Raw genomic sequence first — 25,149 nt, forward strand, 5'->3', positions numbered from 1 at the left:
AAATTGAACACATTAAGTTCTAGAGTCATATTTCCAAAAGACAATTTCATTATTCCTTTTTGACAATTAATTAAAGTATTTGAAGTTGCTAGAAATGGTCGTCTCAATATTACTGGAGTTTCATTATGTACTTCTATTGGTTGTGTATCCAAGACAATAAAATCTACAGGATATATGAATTTATCAACTTGAACCAACACATCTTCTACAATACCTCTAGGTATTTTGATTGATCTATCCGCCAGTAAGAGAGTAACAGAAGTGAGTTTTAATTCACCTAAATTAAGTTTTTTCATAAACTGAATAAGGAAGTAAATTCACACTTGCTCCCAAATCTAACAAAGCTTTTTTAATTTTATTTTCTCCAATAAAACATGAAATTGTTGGACAATCAGGATCTTTATATTTTAAACTTGAATTATTTTGTAGAATAGAACTTACTTATTCAGCCAATAATGCTTTCTTTTTCACATGCAATTTTGTCTTCACAGTACATAAGTCTTCAAAAATTTTGCATAGGAAGGACTTGTTTAATAGCATCTAATAATGGAATACTATCTTTACTTGTTTAAAAACTTCATAGATATCAGAATCACTTTTTTTGTTTTTTATGATTTGTTAATGCTTGAGGAAATGGTGGAGGTTTATTTGACTCATTTACTATTTCAGATGATTTATCATTCACCATATTATTCTTACAATTTAAGGTATCATCATTTTCAAAAGCATCAGGATTATCATCCTTACTCTTTGATTTTAAATGATCCTTGTTTTCATTACTATATGGATCATTAACTATTTTACCACTTCTAAGGGTAATAACAGATTTTATTTGATCAATTTTTTCATTTTTTAATTCTTGATTTTGATTTTTAGGATTAGGTTGAGGTTGAGATGAAAATTTTCCTTTTTCATGAATATTAAGTGCAGATGCAAATTTTGCAAGAGTTTCTTTCAAATCACTCATAGATTGACTGTTTTGAATATTGATAGAATCTTGCTTTTGGATAAATGCATGAATTACATCTTCAAAGTTTTTTCTTGGAGGTGTAACATAAGGAATATAACCTTGATGATTTTGATTATTTTGAAAATATTTTTGTAAGGGTTGTGCATTATTATCATTCCTCCAACTAAAATTAGGATTTCATTCAAGATTATATGATTGTGAAAAATGATCTAATATTGGTTTTTTATAATTGTTAACATAATTTGCTTGTTCATGGAGACATTCTTTAAATGAAGGTAATGTTGGACAATCTTTTGTAGAATGATCATGTGTATCACATATATGACAAACAATTTCTTGAATACTTTTTAATTGACCACTCTTTTTCATTTCTAATGAATCAATTTTTCTTGCTAAAGATGCAAGTTTAGCTTGAATATCTATATCATTTTTAAGATTATAGATACCACCCCCATTTGTTGAATTATTGATTTTAGTTGTTGGTGGTTCTATTGTGCCTATATTATCCCAATTTTGAGCATTTTCTGCTAATGAATCCAAATAATCCATAGCTTCATTTGGGTTTTTATCTTCAAAAGTTCCATTACACATGAATTCTATCATTTGCCTATCTTTAGGTATAAGATCCTCATAAAAGTGAGAAATTATTCTCCATGTTTCAAAACCATGATGTGGGCATGTATTAAGTAATTCTTTATATCTATCCCAACATTGATAAAATGTTTCTCCTTTTTTTTGAGAAAAAAGTTGTAATTTGTCTTTTAAAAGAGTTTGTTCTATGGGAAGGGAAAAACTTTTTGAGAAATTGTTATTGCATTTCTTCCCATGATCTTATTGAACTTGATCTTAAATTTTGTAGCCATGTTTTAGCTTTATCTTTTAAAGAAAAAGGGAAAAGCTTTAATCGAACTATATCCATGCTACAATTTTGATCATTATAAGTGTTACAAACTTCCTCAAATTCTCTTAAATGTAAATATGGATTTTCAGAATCTAAGCCATGAAAATTTAGTAAAAGTTTAATAATTTGAGGTTTAAAGTTTAAATTAGATGCATCAAGAGGAAAAACTAAATAAGATGGGACACTAGTTCTAATAGGATTCATATGATGCCTAAGTGTTTTTAATTGATCATGTTCTTTATTATTATTATTATTATTATTATTATTATTATTATTATTATTATTATTATTATTATTATTATTATTATCTTGATTATTTGAATTATCATCCATGTTTAAATTATTTTCAGATACTCGAATAAGTCTACCACTTTTTTATGACTCCAAATACTCATACAAGTAAAAACAACACAATACTAATAAATAAAACATAAATAACAAATATAAACGTAATTTATACCTCCCCGGAAACGGCGCAAAAAACTTGCTACTACTTAAATTATAATTCACCCAAGTGTAGGTTGTCTGCAAGTAATATATTTCGTTAGTACGAGATTGATCCACGGAGAGGTTATTTTTAGTTTAAAATTATTAATTTATAAATTACCAAATTCATGAATGAAGTTTACAAATTATAAATTTTGTCAAGGCTCAAGAATTTATTCTTTGTTTATGTAATATTTTTTAACTAAAAGTAAAACAAAAGAAACCACCATAAATAATGGTTCCAAGAAAAATTAAATAATTAAACACACATAAAATATAATATAGTCCCCACTATAGAAAATACCGAATTAACCGATATTTTATATATGATACCTATGATTATATATATAACTATATAAATATATAACTGCAAAAAGTAAATGTTAAATTAAATCATTATATTTCATTTAGAACAACGGGCAGAGCCACGCTATTGCCTAAATGAAATATAGGATTTAATAAATTAGTTGCGATAAAGTAAAAGTTAGTTGCGATAAAGTAAAAGTTAGATGCAAAAAATAAAAATTAGTTGCGATAAAGTAAATGCTAGATTGTTAGATCATAATATTGCATTTAGAACAACCGGCAGAGCCACGCTATCGACTAAATGAAATATATGATATAATTATATAAATATACATATATATATATAATATAACAATAATAATAATTGATGAAATATTTATTGTATCAAAATTAAACAACAAATCAAGATAACCACCTCAATGGTATCAAGCATTTGATGTAAATTGATAACAACAAATAATTCATTTTTATACCTACAATAAAAAGAAGTTAGCTAAATGAAATGAAATAAAGAAAGACTATACAAAATATAAACAATCTTACTTCACCAAAAATTCATCCTCTTCACCTTGACATAATAGATTTAGCTTGTCATGAGCTTACTTTTGATTAATATTAAAATCATCACTCATAGATAAGAAAATGAAAGAAAAATATTGGAACTTAGATCTTTGATACTCACTCACACTATATTTTACAATTAGATAGAATGATTCTCAAGCTATCACAATGCCTCTATTTATAGGCTAAATGAGAGAAATGGTCAAAAACTTTAATAATGCTATGTTGTTGTAATAGTAGTTTTTGTCTCCTCCAACTTCAATTCCATGGCCCTTCTTTCAATGCTGTGTTCCACGACTTTAAGCACCGAATTTGACTTGGCTCTAAACGGCAATCTGTAGATGAATTTGGCCACTTGGTTCATCTCATTTGATTAATATTGAATTATTTATATTTTTTTACTATAAGCTGGTCATAGTAAAAGTAAATCTGTCCTCCTTTTGATATTTGCACAATTTGATCATCTTAATGAACTTTTTAGGCAATCATATCTTCTGCAAAGTTGTAGATAATTTCTCATGGATTCCAAACATATTTGAATCACCTCCATTTGAATTTTGTAGCTTGAGTTATCATTATTTTAGCAACACGTAGAAAACCTGAAAATAAAACATATTTAGTAAGACACTTAAATATAAACAAATAATACTAAAATAACATAATTTTATAATTTTAATGAAACTTAAATTTTAAAATATAGGTTTTAACATATAATAAATTATTAATTTTAAGTTTCATCAGGGTGATTAAATAATGAAATGATTAAGAGAGAAATGATAAAAAGAATGAATGAAGTAAATAAGGATAAAATAATATTATGTTTGGTATGATTTTTAAGAATGAGATAAATAATAATCTTTTGATAAATTGACAAAATTGTCCTTCAAGTTATGTGGCGATGGTCGGAGGCGGCGGTAGTCCGTCTATCGGCCGGCTGCGGCAACGGTGGTCGGCGACGGCGACGGTCGGCGGGCAACGGCGGTCGGCGGAGGTCGGTTTAGGGAAGTGGTGGTGAGTTTGGATTTAGGAGAAGGGTAAAATTGGAAAAATATGATGGATTAAGAGTGAGATAAATAATCTTAGGGGGTGAGGAGTGATTATTTTGTCACACCTAATATAACCTACTCATTCATAGGAGGGATAGACTTGGTTAAATAATCACCCCTACCAAACATGTGATTAGGTGGGTTAACAAAAATAAACCACCTAATCACCCGTACCAAACGCACTATAAGAGTACTAAGAATGAAATTGGACATAACCAAATTATTAAATATATATATATATATGTAGTTTGAATAAGTCTCCTATGAGATGGTCTTAGATATATATATCCGTGAAACGAATCAACCGTATACATACATGTATTGAGTAAAATTAAGCCCAATGTAAGACCGTGGATTTTCAAGCACAATTCCCACCTTTAAATTGTCTACAAATTAAATAGATTGCTCATCTGCACTTTGAGGTAGGTCCTCATTTAGCTATCAAAAGTTTTTTATTTTCTCTAGCTTTGGATAGTGCTTACTTGAGTGTAAGAGGATTTTCACCGGGTAATCTTCAGTGTCTCTAATGTTTTATCTGTGAAACAAATGATGATCTACTACATTATTCTTAAGGTTCGCAAGAGAGACATCTGCATATAGAGATCTAACATTATGGGTATTCCCTGAATTTTCCTAATGCATGTAACGATTTTATTTGATTACATCAAAAATGTTTTTAGCTATGTGTGGATATGGACCTGATACCCCAATAAGAATTTGGGTCTTCGTTAACCCGGTTTATTATTTGGATAGTCCGGATCAAAAGCCACTTGCTGGGTACTCACCTCAAACACCCGAATATTACGCCTCTTCTCGAGCAATCATCTTTCCAACCCGGGATCTCGAGCCAATAGCCGCGATCTCAAGCAAACACCAAGGTACCCTACTACCCGGGCCACCTCGAGAATTGCACCACACTTGAGTGTGATTGATACAGACCATCCAATCTGTTAGAACCACTTGGGCTTGGAGTGTCCTAGAAGTTATCAGAAGCTACAAGTATGTGTAGCCGACTTGCCATACTTAGTAGGTGGTACGAGGATCGAGGTACCTATCCCATTTTTTTACTATAAATAGCAGGTATTAATGTCATTTATAGATTCTAAAATATTTAAACTTTCAAGCACTTACATATTTCCTCTCGAATATTGCTTGTGTTCATCTAAAACTTGCTAACTTAAGCATCAGAGTGGCTACGTCGGATACCCCTCCGGCGCCCATTCATGAGTTCCTTTCTTAGTTGTAGGTTTTGCTGCATCCACTATCTTCAATCAAATTCCTAAACACTATAAATTACTGATTTGATCCGTTGGATTCCCTTACCCGGCTCATCCATTTCAACGAGTTCACATCATTGGCGCCGTCTGTGGGAAATTTGAGGCTAAGACGTTGATATGGCTCGTACAAGAAGAACTAACAAGATAATTCTCGGGCCCAGGAAGATAGAGGGGAGACTTCGAGAAAGGATGGTGTTCGTAACACCGGGCCAAATCTCATTACTATGACTCCGGAAGAGTTAAAAAAAATTGTATCCGATGCAATAAAGCAAGCTATGGCCAGGAAAAAAGTTTCTCAGCATGATACACAACCCGGAGATAGACAGGAGCATGAGCAGGAGCAGGAGTTGGGGAAGGAGGAGGTGAGAGGAGAAGACGAGGAATCCAGCGCTGGATCAAAATCTCCGACTATGGTAGAAGAATTGATGGAGCTGAGGCAGAAGATGAAGGTCCTGGAGAGACAGTTGGAGGGCCGGAGCACTTCCTGGGCAATCACCAGAGGTTGCCCATTTGCTGACATTATTGTTCGGGAACCTCTTCCCGGATATTTCAAGTCTGCTAAAGTGAAAGATTATGATGGTAACGCAGACCCGGAGGAGCACCTAGCCAGGTTTGAGAATATGATCATGCTACACTGTTACACTAATCGAATCAAGTGTAAGGTGTTCCTGACAAAATTGGTGGATTTAGCTCAAAGATGGTTTGAAGGTTTGGCTCCTCAAAGTATTAGTTCTTTCAAAGAATTCCAAAAGGTGTTTTCACACCATTTCAGCAGCTAAAAAAAATACAAGAAGACTACTTTCAGTCTCTTTGAAGTTAAGCAGAGCCCGGAAGAGAGTTTGAGGGCTTACATCAGAAGATTTAATAGAGTGGCTCTTGACGTTCCTACTTGTGCCACCGAGACAAAGACGACTGCATTCACCCAAGGCTTGAGAGAGGGTGAATTTTTCAAGTCATTGATCAAGAAAGTACCCGAAGACTTTGAGGATTTATTATCTCGGACAGAAAAATACATCAATATGGAGGAAGCCCAGAAGCAGAAGAGAGAGGCTGTAAGGAAGGAAAGAGGAGATCGGGTATCTAGGCCCGAGGAGAAGGGACAGAGAAGGGGTAATCCAGGGAATTTTTCTCACCATGTGCCCCTAATGATCGCCCCGGAGAGGGAGATACAGGAGTGAAGTAGAGATCTGGCCCCAGATTATCAACTATTCCGGCCCGAGAAGAGAGGATTCTGCACTCTCCACAAAGTGTGTTACCACAACACCGAGGACTGTAAAATATTGAAGGGAGACTATGCCCTGCCTCTCGCCACGGGACCCAGTCAAGCCAACAAAAGACCGAGATTGCTGCCTTGGACATCTCGGCAGCTAGGATCTAGTGCCCGGAAAGTAGATCTAAGGGGCAATGTAAGGAATGAGCACGGGAAAATGAGGGAGCCCGAGCCCGAGAGAAAGAAGAATTTTCCTCCTGCCATGGGGTTAATCAAAATGATTTCTGGAGGATCCACTGATGGTGATTCTAACCGGGCAAGGAATTCAAGGGATAGGAGCGATTGTATGGAGGTAGAAGGGGTGAGGAAGAATGAGGCGGTGATCAGTTTCGGTCGGAAGATTGAAAGGGGGTGAATCTACCCCCACGATGACGCCCTGGTTATCCAAGCCCGGGTGACAAATTATGACATTTTGAGGGTCTTTATTGACTCGGGAAGCTTTGTAAATGTAAATTTTAAAGATGTATTTGTACAGATGGATTTGCAGGGCTATCATTTGGAAGATGTGGAAACCGCACTTTTTGGTTTTGCTGGCCATGTGGTTTACCCGGAAGGAGAGATTATCTTGCCACTTACTCTAGGCTCCCAAGATCTCTAAAAGACAGTGACGACTTCTTTCACTATAGTGGACTCCCTATCCTCATATAATATAATTCTCGGTAGACCGGCTATGAATGAATTTAGAGCCGTGGCATCCACCTACCACAAAAAGATCAAATTTCCTATGGGAGCCCTGGTAGGAGAAGTCCGGGGAGATCAGCCATCTTCTCAGAAGTGCTATGTGGAGGCAGTCCAGGCTGATCAGAGCAAAACCAGGAGGGAAGGGAAGAAAGCGAGAGTTGATGAAGTAGGAGGAAGAGTACTGGAGAAGGGAGATGTTCATTTTGTGGCTGAAGAGGAGCAAGAGATGATAGAGGTCGGACCAGGGCAGCAAATTCGGGTGGCTCGGGACCTCAGTATATCCACCCGGGTTAGTCTGATCAATTGTTTAAAAGCTAATATTCATGTGTTTTCCTGGTCCCAACAGGAGTTGACAGAGATCTCACCCCTGATATCGGAGCATCAATTGAATATTCTCCCGGGCTCTCTCCCGGTAAAGTAGAAGAAGAGACACTTTGGTCCTGAAAAGGACAAATTTATTGATGAACAGGTGAAGGAGCTGCTGAAGGCCGGCCACATTCGAGAAATTCAATTTCCTACATGGCTTTCGAATGTGGTGCTGGTACCTAAGTCCACCGGGAAGTGGAGAATGTGTGTAGATTTTCGTGACCTCAATAAGGCTTGCCCTAAAGACCATTACCACCTTCCCAGGATTGACCAACTGGTGGATTCTACCTCGGGCTTTGAACTGTTGAGTTTCATGGATGCTTACCAGGGATATCATCAAATTCCCTTGGCAAAAAATTATCAAGATAAAGCCAGCTTCATCACCTCGGGAGGGACATTTTGCTATATTGTAATGCATTTCGGGTTAAAGAATGCAGGGGCTACTTACCAGCGTCTCATGAACAGAGTATTTGAGAAAAATCCTGGGTCGGAATGTGGAGGTATACGTGGATGATATCCTGGGAAAGACTAAAGAGGTGGCACATTTCATCATTGATATGGAGAAAACCTTTGCTACTCTAATGCATGACGGGATAAAGCTCAACCCTGCCAAATGCATTTTTGGTGTGAAGAGTGGCAAGTTTTTGGGTTTCATAGTGACCGACTGGGGAATTGAGGTCAATCAGGAAAAAGTCAAATCCATGTTGTGCAAGCCATCTCCCCGATCTGTCAAAGAAGTACAGAAGCTGACCAGGAGGATAGCTTCCATGTCTCGATTTATATCCCGGTCAGCACACATGAGTTATCCTTTCTTTCAGGTTCTAAGGAAGGCCCAACAATTCGGGTGGGATGAGAAATGTGAATAGGCTTTCCAAGACTTGAAGATTCACCTTGCAGAGCTCCCTGTATTGGTAAAGCCGGAGCCCGGGGAAAAACTATTTGTTATATATCTACTACGGAGTATGCTGTCAGCTAGGTTCTAATAAAAGAAGAAGGCTCTGATCAAAAGCCTGTCTACTATGTCAGCTATGCTCTAAGAGGCCCCGAGCTCCGTTACAATGAGATAGAGAAGATTGTTTTGGCCTTGATCATGACTCCCCAGAAACTACGACCTTACTTCTTGTCGCATCAAATAATTGTTCTTACCAATAGTCCTCTTGACAGGATCATGACTCATTCAGAAGTATCCGGGCGGATGATCAAGTAGACAGTAGAGTTGGGAGAATATGACATTGAATACAAGCCTTGGGTTGCCATCAAAGCCCAAGCCTTATCAGACATCTTATCCGAGATGATTCAACTCGAGGAAGAAAAAGTATGAAGAGTGTTTGTGGATGGGGCGTCTAGCCTTGCTGGTTGTGGAATAGGGATTGTAATAATATATCCCCCGGGAGAAAAGATTAAATTGACCTTAAAGATTGATTCCCGGATAACCAATAATGAGGCTGAGTATGAAGCTGTCCTTGCCGGTATCTGAGCTGCCCGGGAGGTTGGAGCTTCCCGAATTATTCTGTACTCTGATTCACAGCTAATCACTCAACAGATAAAGGGCATTTATGAAGCTAAGGAGGACATGATGATCAAATACCTACAGCTCATTCAAGCCCAAGCAAGAACCTTTGTGGATTGGAGTATTGAAAAAATACCCCGGGAGGAGAATGAAGAGGCTGATGCTCTGGCAAAAATGGCTTCTTCACAATCAGAAGTCAGTACCCGGGAAGTCTTGCATGTTTCCCGATTGGTCCTTCCTCTTGAAGAAGAAGCATTATCAACATTAGAGAATTCCTGGATGACACCTCTGATAAAGTTCATTATGAACAATGAATTACCCGAGGACAAAGCCCGAGCTCAAAAGATTAAGAGACAAGCTCCCAGGTTTGTTCTCTTAAATAATATCTTGTACAGGAGGTCATTCCAGGGACCCTTATTAAAATGCTTATCTAAGGGAGAAGTGGATTATGTCCTCTGAGAAATTCACGAAGGATGTTGTGCTGAGCACCTCAGAGGAATATCTTTGGCCCGAAAAACAATGCTTGCCGGGTTCTGGTGGCCAACTCTTAGCCCAGATTCTGTTCGAGTGGTTCAGGCTTGTGAGGGCTGTCAACGTCATTCAAATTTTTAACATAGCCCGGCCACTCTTATGAAGACTATTTGGGCATCTTGCCCCTTTGATCAGTGGGGAATGGATATTGTGGGCCCCTTTGCAATTGCCGGGGCTCAGAAAAAATTCTTGCTAATGGCTGTAGATTATTTATCTAAATGGGTGGAAGCTGAGCCTTTAGCCAAAATCACTGAGCAGGAAGTTTTAAAGTTCTTGTGGAAGAACATAGTATGCCGGTTTGGAGTACCCAGAAGACTGATATCAGATAATGGAAGGCAGTTTCAGGGCAAAGAGATTACATCATGGTGCCGGGAAATGAATATCACCCAGTCCTTTACCTCTGTTGCCTATCCTCAAGCTAATGGCCAAACAGAGGTTGTGAATAGAATTATCGTACAAGCATTGAAAACCAGGCTACACGGCAAAGGAAAGGATTGGGTGGAAGAACTGCCCAGTGTTCTGTGGGCATATAGAACCACTCCCCGGGAACCTACTCAAGAAACTTCTTTTAACTTGGTATATGGTTCGGAAGTAGTCCTTCCAGTGGAAATTGGGCAAACATCTTCCCGGGTAGAATCTTACCCGGAAGACAATGATCAAAGCTGGGCTATGGAGTTGGATTTGGTGGAAGAAAAGAGAGACAGAGCAGTCATTAAAATGGAAGCATATCGGAGCCGGGTTATGAAATCATATAACAGAAAGGTCCGGATCCGATATTTCCAAGTAGGGGATTTATTCATGAAGAAAGTCAATCCTGCCGGAGATGTTGGGAAGTTGGAAGCACGGTGGGAAGGACCCTATAAGATCACCCAAAGGGTCAGTACGGGATATTTTTATCTAGAAGATGCCCAGGGCCGTCTTCTTAAAAGGCCTTGGAATGTATTTAATTTGAAAAAGTACTATGCATGACATATGTAATTATTTGATGGAAGAAATAAATGAAAGATCTATTTTCTCAGAGAAAAAGTGTGATGAATGTTTCTTTTATCTTATCTCGAGAGGTATTAGGTCCCGGTTATTTATGAAAAGCCTAGGGCACTATACCCAAGCTCGGGGCACCACACCTCGACCATTCCCAAGTCCCGGGACATGCTCCCCGGCCCAAGGCTCCGTACCTTGGTTATTAAAAAGCCCAGGGCACCACACCCTGGCTCGGGGCACCACACCTTGACCATTCCCATGTCCCGGGACATGCTCCCCGGCCCAAGGCTCCGTACCTTGGTTCTTAAAAGCCCAGGGAACTAAACCTGGCTCGGGGCACCACACCTTGACCATTCCCAAGTCCCGGGACATGCTCCTCGGCCCAAGGCTCCGTACCATGGTTCTTAAAAGCCTAGGGAACTACACTCTGGCTCGGGGCACCACACCTCGACCATTCCCAAGTCTCGGGACATGCTCCCCGGCCCAAGGCTCCGTACCTTGGTTCTTAAAAAGCTCAGGGCACTAAACCCTGGCTCGGGGCACCACATCTCGACCATTCCTAAGTCTCGGGACATGCTCCCCAGCCCAAGGCTCCGTACCTTGATTCTTCAAAGCCCAGGGAACTACACCCTGGCTCGGGGCACCACACCTCGACCATTCCCAAGTCCTGGGACATGCTCCCCGGCCCAAGGCTCCATACCTTGGTTCTTAAAAGCCTAGGGAACTACACCCTGGCTCGGGGTACCACACCTCGACCATTCCCAAGTCACGGGACATGTTCCCCGGCCCAAAGATCCGTACCTTGGTTCTTAAAAAGCCCAGGGCATTACACCCTGGCACGGGGCACCACACCTCGACTATTCCCAAGTCCCGCGACATGCTCCCCGGCCCAAGGCTCCGTACCTTGGTTCTTAAAAGCCCAGGGAACTACACCCTGGCTCGGGGCACCACACCTCGACCATTCCCAAGTCCCGGGAGATGCTCCCCGGCCCAAGGCTCCGTACCTTGGTTCTTAAAAGCCCAGGGAACTACACCCTGGCTCGGGACTCCACACCTCGACCATTCCCAACACCCGGGGACATGTTCCCCGGCCCAAGGCTCCGAGCCTTGATTCTTACTCAAGAACATATTTCATTATCTTGATTAATTATTAAAAATACCGGTCAGTTCTCAACACTTAGAAGATTTTCTAAATTATTATACACAGTTAATTACCCGGGTTTCTTGAAGACTTATAAGAATATTATAAAGAACAAGTTAAGAAAATTGAAATTTCATTAATGAAAGCCCGGGGGCAAGATCTACAGAGAAATTTTTTTTTTACAATCATAGTCTATATCTACATGTTCTGGCCCTGGCTGCTCTTCTCGGGTCGCCTCCTTCTCCTCCTCACCATCCTTTGGAAGGGATGCAATAGCCAGGCCAAAATCAGGAAAGTTTTCCCTTTCTTGAGGTAAGAGTCCGGCTTTCTCAAATTGTTCACGGCATTTATCAAAGCCGATCTGGAAAAGAGGATAGGCCTTATCTACCACGGCCTTCTTAAACTCAGGAGATTGAAGGAAGGAGGCCTGCCACTTGTCTTTGTTGTACTCAGCCAGGGCCAGGGCATTCTCGGCTCTCTCGGCCCGATGAAATTGCACCTCTGCCTGTTCAGAAAGGGAATGGTTCCTCGATTCCGAGACAGACAGAGAGCCTCGCAGATTTTCTTCTAGGACAAGGACTTCATTGATGTCATCTCGGGCCTTGTCCAGGGCCGAGCGCAAGCTGGCCACTTCCTCCTCGTGAGTGGCTCGAGCCCGGGACAACTCCTCTTGTAGCTTTTCCTGAGTGTCTTGGAATTGTCGGGCTCATTTTCCAGAAACGGTGGCAGCCGCCGCAACCTCCTCAAAGGCCGAGATCAGCAATTGAGCAGCCTATTCAAAAACAAGTCAGTAAAAAAAAAAAGAGAAAGAGAGAAGAGAAGTATGATAACAGAGCAAGAAAGGTTAATGAAGAACTTAGCGCCAGGAGTTTGTTCGAGCCTTTGAAAAGTTTGGCAGAGGCTCGGAAGTTCTTCAAACAGGCCTCCTCGTCAGGAATAATTAGTTGTTTTAATATTTTGAGCCCCCTTGCCGAAGACCCCTCCTCAAGAATATTGGCTCGGGGAGGTTGCTCGAGGAGAAGGGGCCGTTGGTTGGATTGTTGCGGGGAGGGGGTGTTGATCGAGTTTCTTGAGATGAACTTTGGCCCACCTCCCGGTCATCCTCGACCAGAATATGCTCCGGGCTTGTGACAGCCTTTCGTTTCCTCTGGGTGAGAGGGACATGATCTTCAGAATCCTCCCGAGATTCATCTCGGATCGCCTCCTCCTCTCGTTGGGCCACGACCCGAGCCAATTCTGCTCGTTGGGCCGCCTCCTCGACCTATTTCTTCTCGGCAGCGGCTTTCCGGGCTGCCAATTTCTTCTCTTTGGCTGCCTTCTTGGCCGCCCATTTCTTAGCAAAGGCCTCCTGTATTTTTGAGTTATCTGCACAAAAAGAATAAAGGAAACGTTAGTACAAGTTGCAAATTTACACAAGGATAAAAGAACAAGTATAAAAGAACATGTACCAGGTTGAGAGCCCGAGCCAGCAACCTCGTCGATCACCCTGTCCAAAGGGTCCTCAGCCCGGGCACTCAACCCATAAGCGACCAAATTCTCGTTAGAGATAAGAACGGAGGAGGAGTATTTGTGGCCCTCCACCAGAGCTTGACTCATGAGGAAAGATTCCTCAGATTTATAAGCCTGGGGAAGGGCAGGTTGTGGTGTAAGAGATGGAAGAAACCCGATCAGACAAGGAAGAGGACCGGGGAGTTGAATAAAGAAAAATCGTCCTTTCCATCCTTTCTGAGAAGAAGAGATATCATCAAAGAATCGGGAATTAAGGCGCGCAGTCGGGGAAAATGCATTATCCCCGAGTCTGCAAAAAAAGAAATAATGAAGAATGAGGGGGTTGATAAGAAGATTGTTCATTTTAAATAGAACATAGGCCGAAGCCATGATGCGGAAAGAGTTTGAATGAAGTTGGTTGATAGGTACACCAAAGAATTTGGGAACCTCGATGTAAAAAAGAGGAAGGGGAAAACGGAGACCATTCCTAACTTGGTCCCGGAAGAAAGTAGTGTACCCGGCGGGGGCTTGTCAGCCCGATCAAAGGGACCGGGTACAAGGATAGAAAAAGTAGAAGGAATGGACCCAAAAGACCGGATTTCCTCATCTGCCCTCGAGCGCAAAGTGCTGCTCAAAGAGGAGAACCAGGGAGTTTCCGGGACATCGATGGGAGGAGGATTGGAAGCTCGGGCCTTGACCTTATCCTTTTTCAGATTTCGGGAAGTACCCGAGGAAGAAGGTTTTGAAAAGGAAAGTTTTGTTTGGTGAGCTATGGGTTTTTTAGAAGCTTGGGAAGTAATACGACGGCGAGGGGGAGAAGGGGAAGAATCGGAGCGCATCGTGGTGGACTCGTCACTAGAAGAGCCTCGTGCATTCGCTCCAGAGGTAGAAGATGTAGAATTCGACATGCTCAAATGAAGATTGAAGGGAAAGAACTTACTAATGTGGGGAAGAGAGAGGTGGAAAATCGCTGGAAGTAGATGATTTTGCACAAACAGAGCTTCGAGAAAAAATTTTGCAATAGCTTCGCCGAGAGTTTGAATTTGAAAGTGATTTTTGAAAAATAGGGGGGTAATATATATAAGCGGCGGGGGGAGATCTCGGCCATTGATCTAAAGCACACGTGGAAGATCAAGATGCACCTCGTAAATTAGACCGCTGTCATGCGAAAGGACGTGCACATATATCAAGGTGTCAGACTTATCGAATTCTCGGAATACAAAACGTGTTTCGGCGGGAGTTTAATGCTAAAGCATGCGTCATAATGACTTTCTTAGATTACCCGGGAGATTTAAGGCCCCGGCATCTTATTCAAACCCGGGAGATTTGACGCCCTGGAATATTATTTTAAACACGGGAGGTATCAGACCCTGGTATTTCATCCCATCTATGGAATCTTTGAAGCCCCCGATGCTCTTACACATTCAGAATTGTGTGCTAAACAAGAATGCAAGTACGACAGATTGGGACAGCGAGTCAAACTCTAGCTCGACTATTTTAGGGATGGGTGGTGATACCCCAATAAGGATTCGGGTCTTCGTTAACCCGGTTTATTACTTGGATAGTCCGGATCAAAAGCCACTTGCCGGGTACTCTCCTCAAACACCCTGGTATTACGCCTCTTCCCGGGCAATCATCTTTGCAACCCGGGCTCTCGAGCCAATAGCCGGGATCTCAAGCAAACACCAGGGTACCCTACTACCCGGGTCACCTCGAGAATTACACCATACTTGAGTGTGATTGATACATGTCGTCCAATCTGTCAGAACCACTTGGGCTTGGAGTGTCCTAGTAGTTATCAGAAGTTACAAGTATGGGTAGCCTACTTGCCATACTTAGTAGGTGGCACGAGGATCGAGGTACCTATCCCATTTTTCTACTATAAATAGCAGGTATTAATGTTATTTATAGATTCTAAAATCTTTGAACTTTCAAGCACTTACATATTTTCTCTCGAATATTGCTTGTGTTCATTTAAAATTTACTGACTTAAGTATCGGAGTGGCTACGCCGGATACCAGTCCGGCACCCATTCATGAGTTCTTTTCTTAGTTGCAGGTTTTGCTGCATCAACTATCTTCAATCAAATTCCTAAAAACTATAAATTACTGATTTGATCCGTTGGAGTCCCTTACCCGGCTCATCCATTTCAACGAGTTCACATCAGGACCCAACACATATCCATGCCAAATGCATGTATATTTTAGGATTTGAGTTATGAGGTAGAACACTCATGCCATGTATTTATCCATTAGCAATCACAAAGGGGGCCACGAACATGTTATGGAGAGTGTTAAGGCGTGTAGATGAGAGCATAGTGGTATGCATGTAGCGGAGGGAGTCCATGTGTAAAATTAAATTATATATCAAAAATTATATAATTAATCCCACCACATAAAATACATATCTATAATTTTTTTTATCACACATATTATAAATCAATATCATTCAATCATCTAATATCAGCATCAAACGACACTGAATTCTATACATATACACCTACACAACTTGAGTACTCATTAAGTTTTTCCATTCTTGAAAATTATCATTCAAAATGGCCTTAAAATTAAAATAATAAAAACACAAAATAAGCTTATTAAAAAAATTCAAAAATAAAAAAGGTGCTCAAATAAATAGAGACGTGTGTTAATATATATGGCCTTAAAATTAAAATAATAAAAACACAAAATAAGCTTATTAAAAAAATTCAAAAATAAAAAAGGTGCTCAAATAAATAGAGACGTGTGTTAATATATATATATATATATATATATATATATATATATATATATATATATATATATATATATATATTATAACCCAGAAATATTTTCATAATCCCATAATGAATTATTTGTACAGGTTGAAAATTACATACAATTAAGTTCATGCTTGGTGGATCATGCCATGCCTCTCTTTTACGGCATGATTGTTGATGCCGCGACCTATTAATTAGGTCTTGGACTTTAACGACTTAACATTATTTGTGGAAGATTAATAAAATTTAATTTAATTTTTTGTTTGGAATAAATTAATATTTGTCTCCTACATTCTCTTGAATATTATATAAAAAATAATATACAAAATTAAGATGAGTGGTGGTTGACGATATGGTCCCGGTAACTGAAATTCAATATTGAATTTTAAAATAAAATATGTTATTTAAATCTGAAGAATTTTATATATTCGGTGTATCAATTTCCCTACTTAAAAGTGTTTGACTTAGTTTATAACTCTTAAAATAATTTATGAGTTGATTATGGCTAACAATAATTTTTTAAAACATGGTTAAGTGGAATAAATGTGAAAAACAAATCTCTCCAAATCACTTTTGCTTGTGTTCCCACATCGAGTATTTGAAAAAATAATTTGTTCTTTATAAATCAGTTTCAATCGGTCTCGTTTGCCGGACTTGGTTGCGAGGGTATGTAACCTTAGAGGGGGCAATAAGGTCTAGGGGAGTTGACACGTGAACACTATCTTCTTAGAGTTTGGTTGAGACAATATCATTAGCCAGGGTCTGCCTTGGAGATGGCTTCGGCCATTTGAAGATAGCTTCTGTGGCGCCCCAGTGCATCACAGGGTTACGATTATTCGATGTCTATCCTTAACTGTTGGCTTGACAGAGCAGCAACGGCTATCTTAGTTTCGCCTACTCTCCGGTGTTTCACCACATCATTCCGACCTTGACCTTTTTATGATGTTTGCGCGGATTGTATGTTCTTTTTTCTTTAGTTTGGTGTGTATTATGAACATGATTCTTTGTTATTGTCCTTGTATAATTGTCAGATATTCATGTGATCTTCCTCGTCCATATGTCATCCACTGAAGTATTTGATCCAAATCGGTTCATGCATGCATCCATTTGGATTATTTTATTTATATTTGATGGTGATCCGAGCGAATCGGTTGAGCTGGGTTGAGGCAATTCACCGGATGATGATTTAAGTGTTGTGTTTAGAAAAGTAAGCAAGTAAATACAATTTGGGATCAAATTATTTCTCTGTAATATGGCTTCAACTATAACCTGCAGACAATGAAATGAACTCGTGAATTGACGTCTGAGCAGTGTCCGGCGTAGCCACTCCGAAGCTTAAGTCAGCAGGTGAAGAAGAGTAAAATGGTTGTATGTGGTGATATAAGTGAGTGCTTGAGAGTTCAAAATTTCAGAATCTATAAATGAGAAGTATACCTGCTATTTACAGGAGGAAATCCCATTATTAACTTGTTTTCATTGCCCACCTGCTAAGTATGGTAAGATCGCTACCCAGACCTTGCTTCTGATGACTTCTCTGACACGACAAATCCATGTAGTTCTGACAGTAATGATTGGCAAGCATAAAGTAGCTCATACTAATACACTTGAGAGTGGTACGCTTCTCGAGGTAACCCGGGTAGAAAGTTTCTTGAACTTGCATGAGTGCCTGCGCTCCTGATTGCCTGGAGGGAAAATATCCTGGGTAACTCCCTGCTCGGTTGCTAAAGAAAATACTATGCATATTGAATTCGATTTGGGCTATCCATTTAGTTTCCCGCGTCATCCATGACCGGGGCTTTTATGGGGTATCACCACCCATCTCTTAAATAGTCGGGCTAGAGTCTTACACCTGTCCCGATCAGTCACGCTTGGGCTTCAATAGAAAGTTAACTAATTCCAGATTATAAAAGCATCGGGGACTTCAAATATCTCAAAGATGGGATGAGGTGTCGGGAGCTTCAATCTCCCGAACTCTGAATAAGATGCTGGGGCCTCATGTCTCTCGGATTTTGAATATTTTGTCGTTTAGTATTCTCGGGCAGTTGAAGTGATGTCATGATGACCTTCGTCCTAGAATTCCTACGGTCCGAAACTTTTCGTACTCCGAGAATTTGATAAGTCTGACGCTTCGATATCCGTGCACGTCTTTTCATATACATGCACAATTTCCAAGATGCATCCTAACCGTCCGATTCAACTTCAAATCAACGGTTTAGATCAACTCCCTCTTTCTATATATAATAACACACCATCTTCATTTGTCACTTTTCAAAATTCAAATTCTCTCAAATCCTCTCCTACTTCCGCAGCGCAGTGCCTCCCTAGCTCTGGCGATCTTCAACCACTGTCACCTTCATCTCCGATCTATTTATGTAAGTCCCTTCTTTATTTTCTTAAAAAATGTCAAACTTTACCTTCTCCACCTCAGGAGCAAATGCGCGAGGCTCGCCTAGTGACGAGTCCACTACGATGCGCTTCGATTCAACCCCTTCTCCTCCCTCCGCACGTTTTCCAACCCAACCCCCTAAAAAACCCAAATCCCAACAATCCAAACCCTCCTCTTCTGGTCCTCCCCGAGCTCTGAAAAAGAGCAAAGGTAAGGATAAAGCCCGAGCTCCCTCCCCACCCCAATCTGAGACTCCATGAGTTCCCTAGTTCGCTTCAATGAGTAACACTCTATGCTCGGGAGCGGACGAGGAGCTTAGGACTCTCGAATCTATCCATTCTATTTTTCCAATTTTGATACCTGGCCCTTCTGATAGGGCAGACAGCCCCCCTCCCGGCTTTACCACTTTCTTCCGGGACCAAGTCAGAAATGGTCTCCGGTTCCCCATCCCCCTGTAACATCTACTCATTTAAAAAGTGCGTAAATTTTTTTAAAAAGCTCGCATTCCCGAAATAACATTTAAAATAATCGTATATTAGCTGAAAATAAAAATAACGCAGTTTAAAATAATCAACATCATCCAATGTCAAATGTAAACATGTACGAGTAAAAACGTAATATCATCAACGTATAAAAATGTTTAACTCCTCCAAAAACTCATAAATCAAATGCGGAAAAACACGCGGTCCTCTGGTCATGTCATCGCACCAAGGCTGCCTGCTCAGAGTTCAAAGCCACCAGTCCCCTCATCATCAAGCTCGCCTGCATCACACATGCCTAGTGAGTCTAAAGACTCAGCACACCTGTACCAGTAATAAGAAGTACATATATATGGCACACAACAGTGAAAAATATTATACTCAACATATCTTTCATGAATATAAAAGCATAACGTAAACGTGTCGTGTAAAATTATATCATGTCAAATCATTTCATCTCGTGTCATCATATACGTATAAATTTTCTTCTTAATTGAATTTCGGTTCATTAGTTGTGACTTTCGTATCAGCTCTATCGATGGTTCCATCTACGTATAACCACGGTACCCGGTGGCGGGGATATCAGCGACATCATTATCTGTCCACTGAGCCTTGGCCTCAGCTTATCATATCTCATGTCACAGTATACATATACATCGTCAATCACAACCAATTTCTGTCCTTCAAAAATAACATCATATTCACCACTTAATAAAAATGCATATACGTAACTTTTTCTTTAAATCAAGCATGCGACGTATTTATCATAATTGCATAAAAATCATAAAAATGATGTATAAACATTTAAAATATCATAAATTTGTGCTGAGGGCGCTATCTTGACCAAAATCTCATCCCAGTTCAAAAATGACCATTTTGCACCTGAATACCCGAAAATTATCGTTTCACCCCTGGACCTCTAAAAGTGACCCGAAGCTTACCAAACTCCTTAAAATGTCCCAAAACATTTTTAAAAGTGTCCCTAGACGTAATCTTGAGCCAATTCAGAACTTAACTGATTCGGTTTAAAACTTGGACAGGGGTCCCGGTTTTAACCCGAATCGAACCGAAACTCAACCAAATTTCTCCCAACTTTTTATCATACCTAAAAACACTATTACGCTCCTAAAACAATGTCACCAGGCCTCTAAAATAATGGCTGAAATTCCAGAAAGTAACATAATATTTCTGCCCTTCTTATTTGCACTCCATTACCCTCACCTTCCCAAAAACTCCCGTCCTAGCCTACCCCAATCGCACCAGACCTGAACTTGCCTACCATGGACCTATACCAGACGCTAAGCCACCCATCAGAAACAAGCCACCAGCCCCATGCACGTTACTAACAGCTAGGAACAGAGAAACACCAACAAGGCCCTACCGAGACCAACTCGTCTCTCTCTAGCTCGATCGCTAGTCCCCTAATTTCCAGCATGGTTTGAGACATTCTAGACCCTGAATCAAACCACCAGGTTCTGGTCCAGGGCTGGAGAAGTCCCTCGCACATCCGGAGTGGCAGGAAGGTGGATCGAATCTCCTCACACCTCACACCCGATCGACCATCATCGTTTTTCATCAAAACCCGGACAAGCTGCGCACACCAGCACCTAAACCTCTACAACCATGATCTGAACAGCCCCTTACCACCCTATTACAGCAGCCCCTTACACAAAAAACCAGACAAAAACATGAGCATCAACCAAAAGTTCAAAAGAAGCAAAGAAACCCGAAAACCTTGCAAGTTTATGATGGATCGAACAAGTTCATGCATACATTTAACACAACAGTAATATCAATGTATGTGATGCAAAAATAAAGGTAAATGCGTTCCTGATGATTTTTTTGCGCACAAACTCGAAGGAATGCACACCCGGGAAGAGATCTTGAGTTTGCGGAGAAAGAAACAACCGAATTGCCTTGATGATGCACCCACGAAGAGGCTGGTTAGTGGAGGGGTGGGTGGCTGAGTGAATAGGGAGTTACGTTTATGTTAAATGAGTTTTAGGTTTAATTAGTGTTAGTTAAATAGTTGGTAACTAGTTTAGAGGGGCCATAATTGCTAATTAAAAGTTAAAAAAAAAAAATTTAGGCCCAAAAAGCTTAAAATTAGGCCCAATACATCCAAACACATTCTCGAAAATTATTTCATGTTGGAAAATTTTTCAAAATATTAGTCGAATCCTCAAAAAGTTTTTCGATTCGATAAAATGTACGTACCGTTAAAAATTAAAATCATTCGGGTAAAAATACCCAATAAATCCCATTTTTGAAAGATAAACTTAAAAACATCTTAAAATTAATTAATAAAAATTAATCGTGTAGTAAAAATAATTTTCCTGAAAATTCTCCGGTCTCCGTTCCTCGTTTGAGCTTGAAATGCTCCTAGAAATCCTAATGCATGAACTTTTAAAATTTCATGAATTAAATCCTACCATGCAATAATTATGCATAAAATGCATAAAAATAATTAAACTCATAATTTAAATAAAAAATCTTAGATTGTATGTATTCAGGTTACGTGAATTAAATTCCTGAACCTTACAACTCTCCCCTCTTAAATAAAATTCCGTCCTTGAAATTTGGAACGTACCTAATAACTCCGGATAGCAACTCCTCATCTCGGTCTCGTTCTCCCAAGTAGCCTCCTCTCAGAATGATTCAGCCACTTGACCTTGACCATCTGGATCACCTTGTTCTGGAGCCTCTTCTCCTGCCTTTCCAAAATCTAAGTGGGTTTGCTCTTCGAATGATAGATGCGGTGTCAGCTGAAGTGGCTCATAGTTAAGTACATGTGAAGGATTCAACATGTACTTCCGCAGCATGGAGACGTGGAACACATTATGAACTCCTTCCAGATTCGGCGGTAAAGCAACTCTGTATGCGAGTGTCCCAAATCTCTCTAGGATCTCAAAGGATCCGATGACTTTAGGGCCGAGTTTACCCTTCTTCTCAAACCTAATCACACCCTTCATTGGTGCGACTTTCATAGAAACATGATCCCCTACAGCGAACTCGAGATCTGGCCGCCTCTGATCAGCATAACTCTTCTGACGGCTCTGTGCAGTCTTCATCCTGTCTCTAATCCTGGCCACTAGATCTGCTGTCTGTTTGACAATATCCAGACCAAACTCTGTTCTCTCTCCTGCCTCATCCCAATAAACTGGCGAACTACACTTTCTCCTATACAGTGCCTTGTATGGAGCCATACAGATCGATGCCTGATAACTGTTGTTGTATGTGAACTTCACAAGAGGTAACTTCGGCTCCCAGCTACCCTGGAAGTCGATCATGCAAGCTCGGAGTAGGTCCTATAGAATCTAAATCACCCTCTCTAACTGACCGTCTGTCTGAGGATAGAAGGCAGTGTTGAACAATAATTTAGTACCTAGCACCCGGTGGAGACTCTTCCAGAATGCAGACGTGAATATCGGGTCCCTGTCTGACACAATGGACACTGGAATCCCATGCAGTCTGACTATCTCTCTGATGTACAGCTCTGCATACTGAGTCATGGTGAATTTCTTCCTGTTCGGTAAGAAATGAGCTGATTTAGTGAGTCAATCAACAATCACCTAGATGGTATTGAATCCTCCAGTAGTACTCGGAAGCCCTGTCACAAAGTTCATAGTAATATTCTCCCATTTCCACTCGGGAATAGGGAGTGGTCTCTGCTTCCCTGCAGGTCTCTGATGCTCTGCCTTAACCTGCTGACAAGTCAAACACTCGGAGACGAATCACAGAATATCCCGTTTCATGCCCGGCCACAAATACAGAGTCTGTAAATCCTTATACATCTTCGTACACCCTAGATGGATGGAGTACGAGGTGTTGTTCGCCTCGCTCAAGATATCTGCTCGAAGGGAATCACTGTCAGGAACCCATAGGTGGTCCATATATCTGACTATGTTGTCCACAACTGTATAGAGTCTCTGGACCTTAGCCTCGTCCATCTGTCTCCACTTCTGTCACTGCTCGTCAGAAGTCTGCCCTGTCCGAATTCTGTCTCTCAGAGTTGGCTGTACTGTCAGAGTAGTTTCTGCACTGCTACATGGGCAATCACTGCGTGCTTCCCGCTCAAAGCGTCTGCGACAACATTAGCCTTACGCGGATGGTAGCTAATGTCGCAATCATAGTCCTTCACAAGCTCCAGCCACCTCCGCTCTCGTATATTCAGCTCCTTCTGTGCAAAGAATTACTTCAGACTCTTATGATCTGTGAAAATCATGTACTTCTCCCCTTAAAGATAGTGTCTCCAGATCTTCGAGGCAAACACCAATGCTGCTAGCTCGAGGTCATGAGTCAGATAGTTCTGCTCATGAACCTTCAGCTGTCTGGACGCATAGGCTATCACTATGTCTTGGTGCATCAGAACTGCGCCCAAACCAAGTTTAGATGCATCTGTATAGACTACAAACTCTCCCTGTCCTGATGGCATAGATAGTACTGGTGCAGTGGTCAACACTAGCTTCAGTCTATCAAAGCTCTCCTGACACTCTGGTACCCAGATAAACTTGGCATTCTTCTTCGTCAAGGCGGTCATGGGCACCGCAATAGAGGAGAAGCCCTGGATGAACTTCCTGTAGTACCCTGCCAATCCCAAAAAGCTACGGATCTATGTCACACTCTTAGGAACTGGTCAATATCTGACTGTCTCTACCTTGCTGGGGTCGACCTCTATGCCATCCTGAGATACAATGTGGCCCAAGAATGCCACCCTGTCGAGCCAGAACTCACACTTGCTGAACTTGGCATATAGTCGTCTATCCTATAGAGTCTGCAATACTGTCCTCAGATGCTGACTGTGCTCCTCCCTGCTCTTCGAATAGATCAGGATATCGTCAATAAAAACTACGACGAACTGATCCAAGTATGGCTGAAACACACGATTCATGAGATCCATGAAGATCGTTGGCGCGTTCATCAGACCGAAGGGCATCACCAAGAACTCATAGTTCCCGTAACGCATCCGGAAGGCTGTCTTATGCACATCTGACTCCCTCACTCTCAGCTGGTGGTATCCGGATCGAAGCTCTATCTTGGAGAACACAGATGCTCCCTAAAGCTGATCAAACAAATCATCGATCCTCGGTAACGGATACTTATTCGTGTAATAAGTGTGTGTGTGTATGTTAAAGTGTGTGTGCGTGAGTTATAAAGTAAATTAGGGAATTGATTTGCTTAATTGCACCATTAACAATATTAATTAAAATATTAATTAAAAATATTAATTAAAAATGTTAATTCTCACTACTAAGCAAAGTCCCCTAATTTGAAATAAAATGCAAACTTGCTAAACTTTAAAAGTTTTAAAATCCTAAAATCACTAAATAAATAAATTAGGATTTTAAAATGCTAAAACTAAGTAAATCATTTAAAATGCTCCAATATTAATTAAAAATCAAATACCACATTTTAAAATCGCCAAAATCGTCGCCGGTCTCTTTTCCTCGATCCCGCATCGAATAATCATCTGAAACATGAAACTTAAGAAAATATTTTAACGTGCATCACATAAACATAACTTATTTGAAATAATGCAATTACACAAATTATGCATCACTAAAATCATTTTAAACTTAAATAAATAATTTAACAATTAAATAAATGTATGGGATATACGTGTACTGATTTTTTGGCTCTACAATTGGTTGGGTACTATCAGACTTGAGTTCTGACGTTCTTATTACTAAGGAGTTGATATTAAGAATGTAGCAACTGGGGTATTCTCATATAAGAACATGTTTAGTCCTGAATCACATTGAGATGTGAATCCACTGCTAATCGTATCAATGAGCCATTGAGGGCCACACAAGTACTAGCTTTCTAGATCATATTGAGAAGTAAAATAGTTCAATATGTTGAACGACTAATAAAGGGGTTTATAAGCCCAAAGAAAATTAGAATTATGACTTCTATATAGGGAATGTAGCTTTTATTTTATGAAAGTGTTCCTAAATTAAAAGTTGGCTCAAATAAATAAGGTATTTGGAAATTGTAATTTTCATAAACTT

General features: G+C 40.2%; 1 protein-coding gene across 1 annotated transcript; it reads left to right on the forward strand.

The window, feature by feature from the left end:
* Nucleotides 1-8,421: 8,421 nt before the first annotated feature.
* LOC140805485 (uncharacterized) lies at nucleotides 8,422-10,874 on the forward strand. Its single transcript, XM_073161758.1, has 4 exons — nucleotides 8,422-8,682; nucleotides 8,841-9,047; nucleotides 9,408-9,739; nucleotides 9,992-10,874. Exons 1-4 carry the CDS (start codon nucleotides 8,422-8,424, stop codon nucleotides 10,872-10,874), a joined length of 1,683 nt encoding a protein of 560 aa, XP_073017859.1.
* The last annotated feature ends 14,275 nt before the right edge of the window (nucleotides 10,875-25,149 follow it).

This window comes from Primulina eburnea, chromosome 1, assembly GCF_022965805.1.
Source record: "Primulina eburnea isolate SZY01 chromosome 1, ASM2296580v1, whole genome shotgun sequence".
Classification (NCBI taxonomy): Eukaryota; Viridiplantae; Streptophyta; class Magnoliopsida; order Lamiales; family Gesneriaceae; genus Primulina; species Primulina eburnea.

Bases quoted from the DNA above. Each gene is read 5' to 3' on its own strand.
- LOC140805485 (XM_073161758.1), top strand. From the start codon at position 8,422: ATGGAGAAAACCTTTGCTACTCTAATGCATGACGGGATAAAGCTCAAC. The intron at 9,048-9,407 runs GTATCCGGGCGG...ATCACTCAACAG, and splicing joins GGATCATGACTCATTCAGAA to ATAAAGGGCATTTATGAAGC. The intron at 9,740-9,991 runs GTTTGTTCTCTT...TTTTTAACATAG, and splicing joins ATTAAGAGACAAGCTCCCAG to CCCGGCCACTCTTATGAAGA.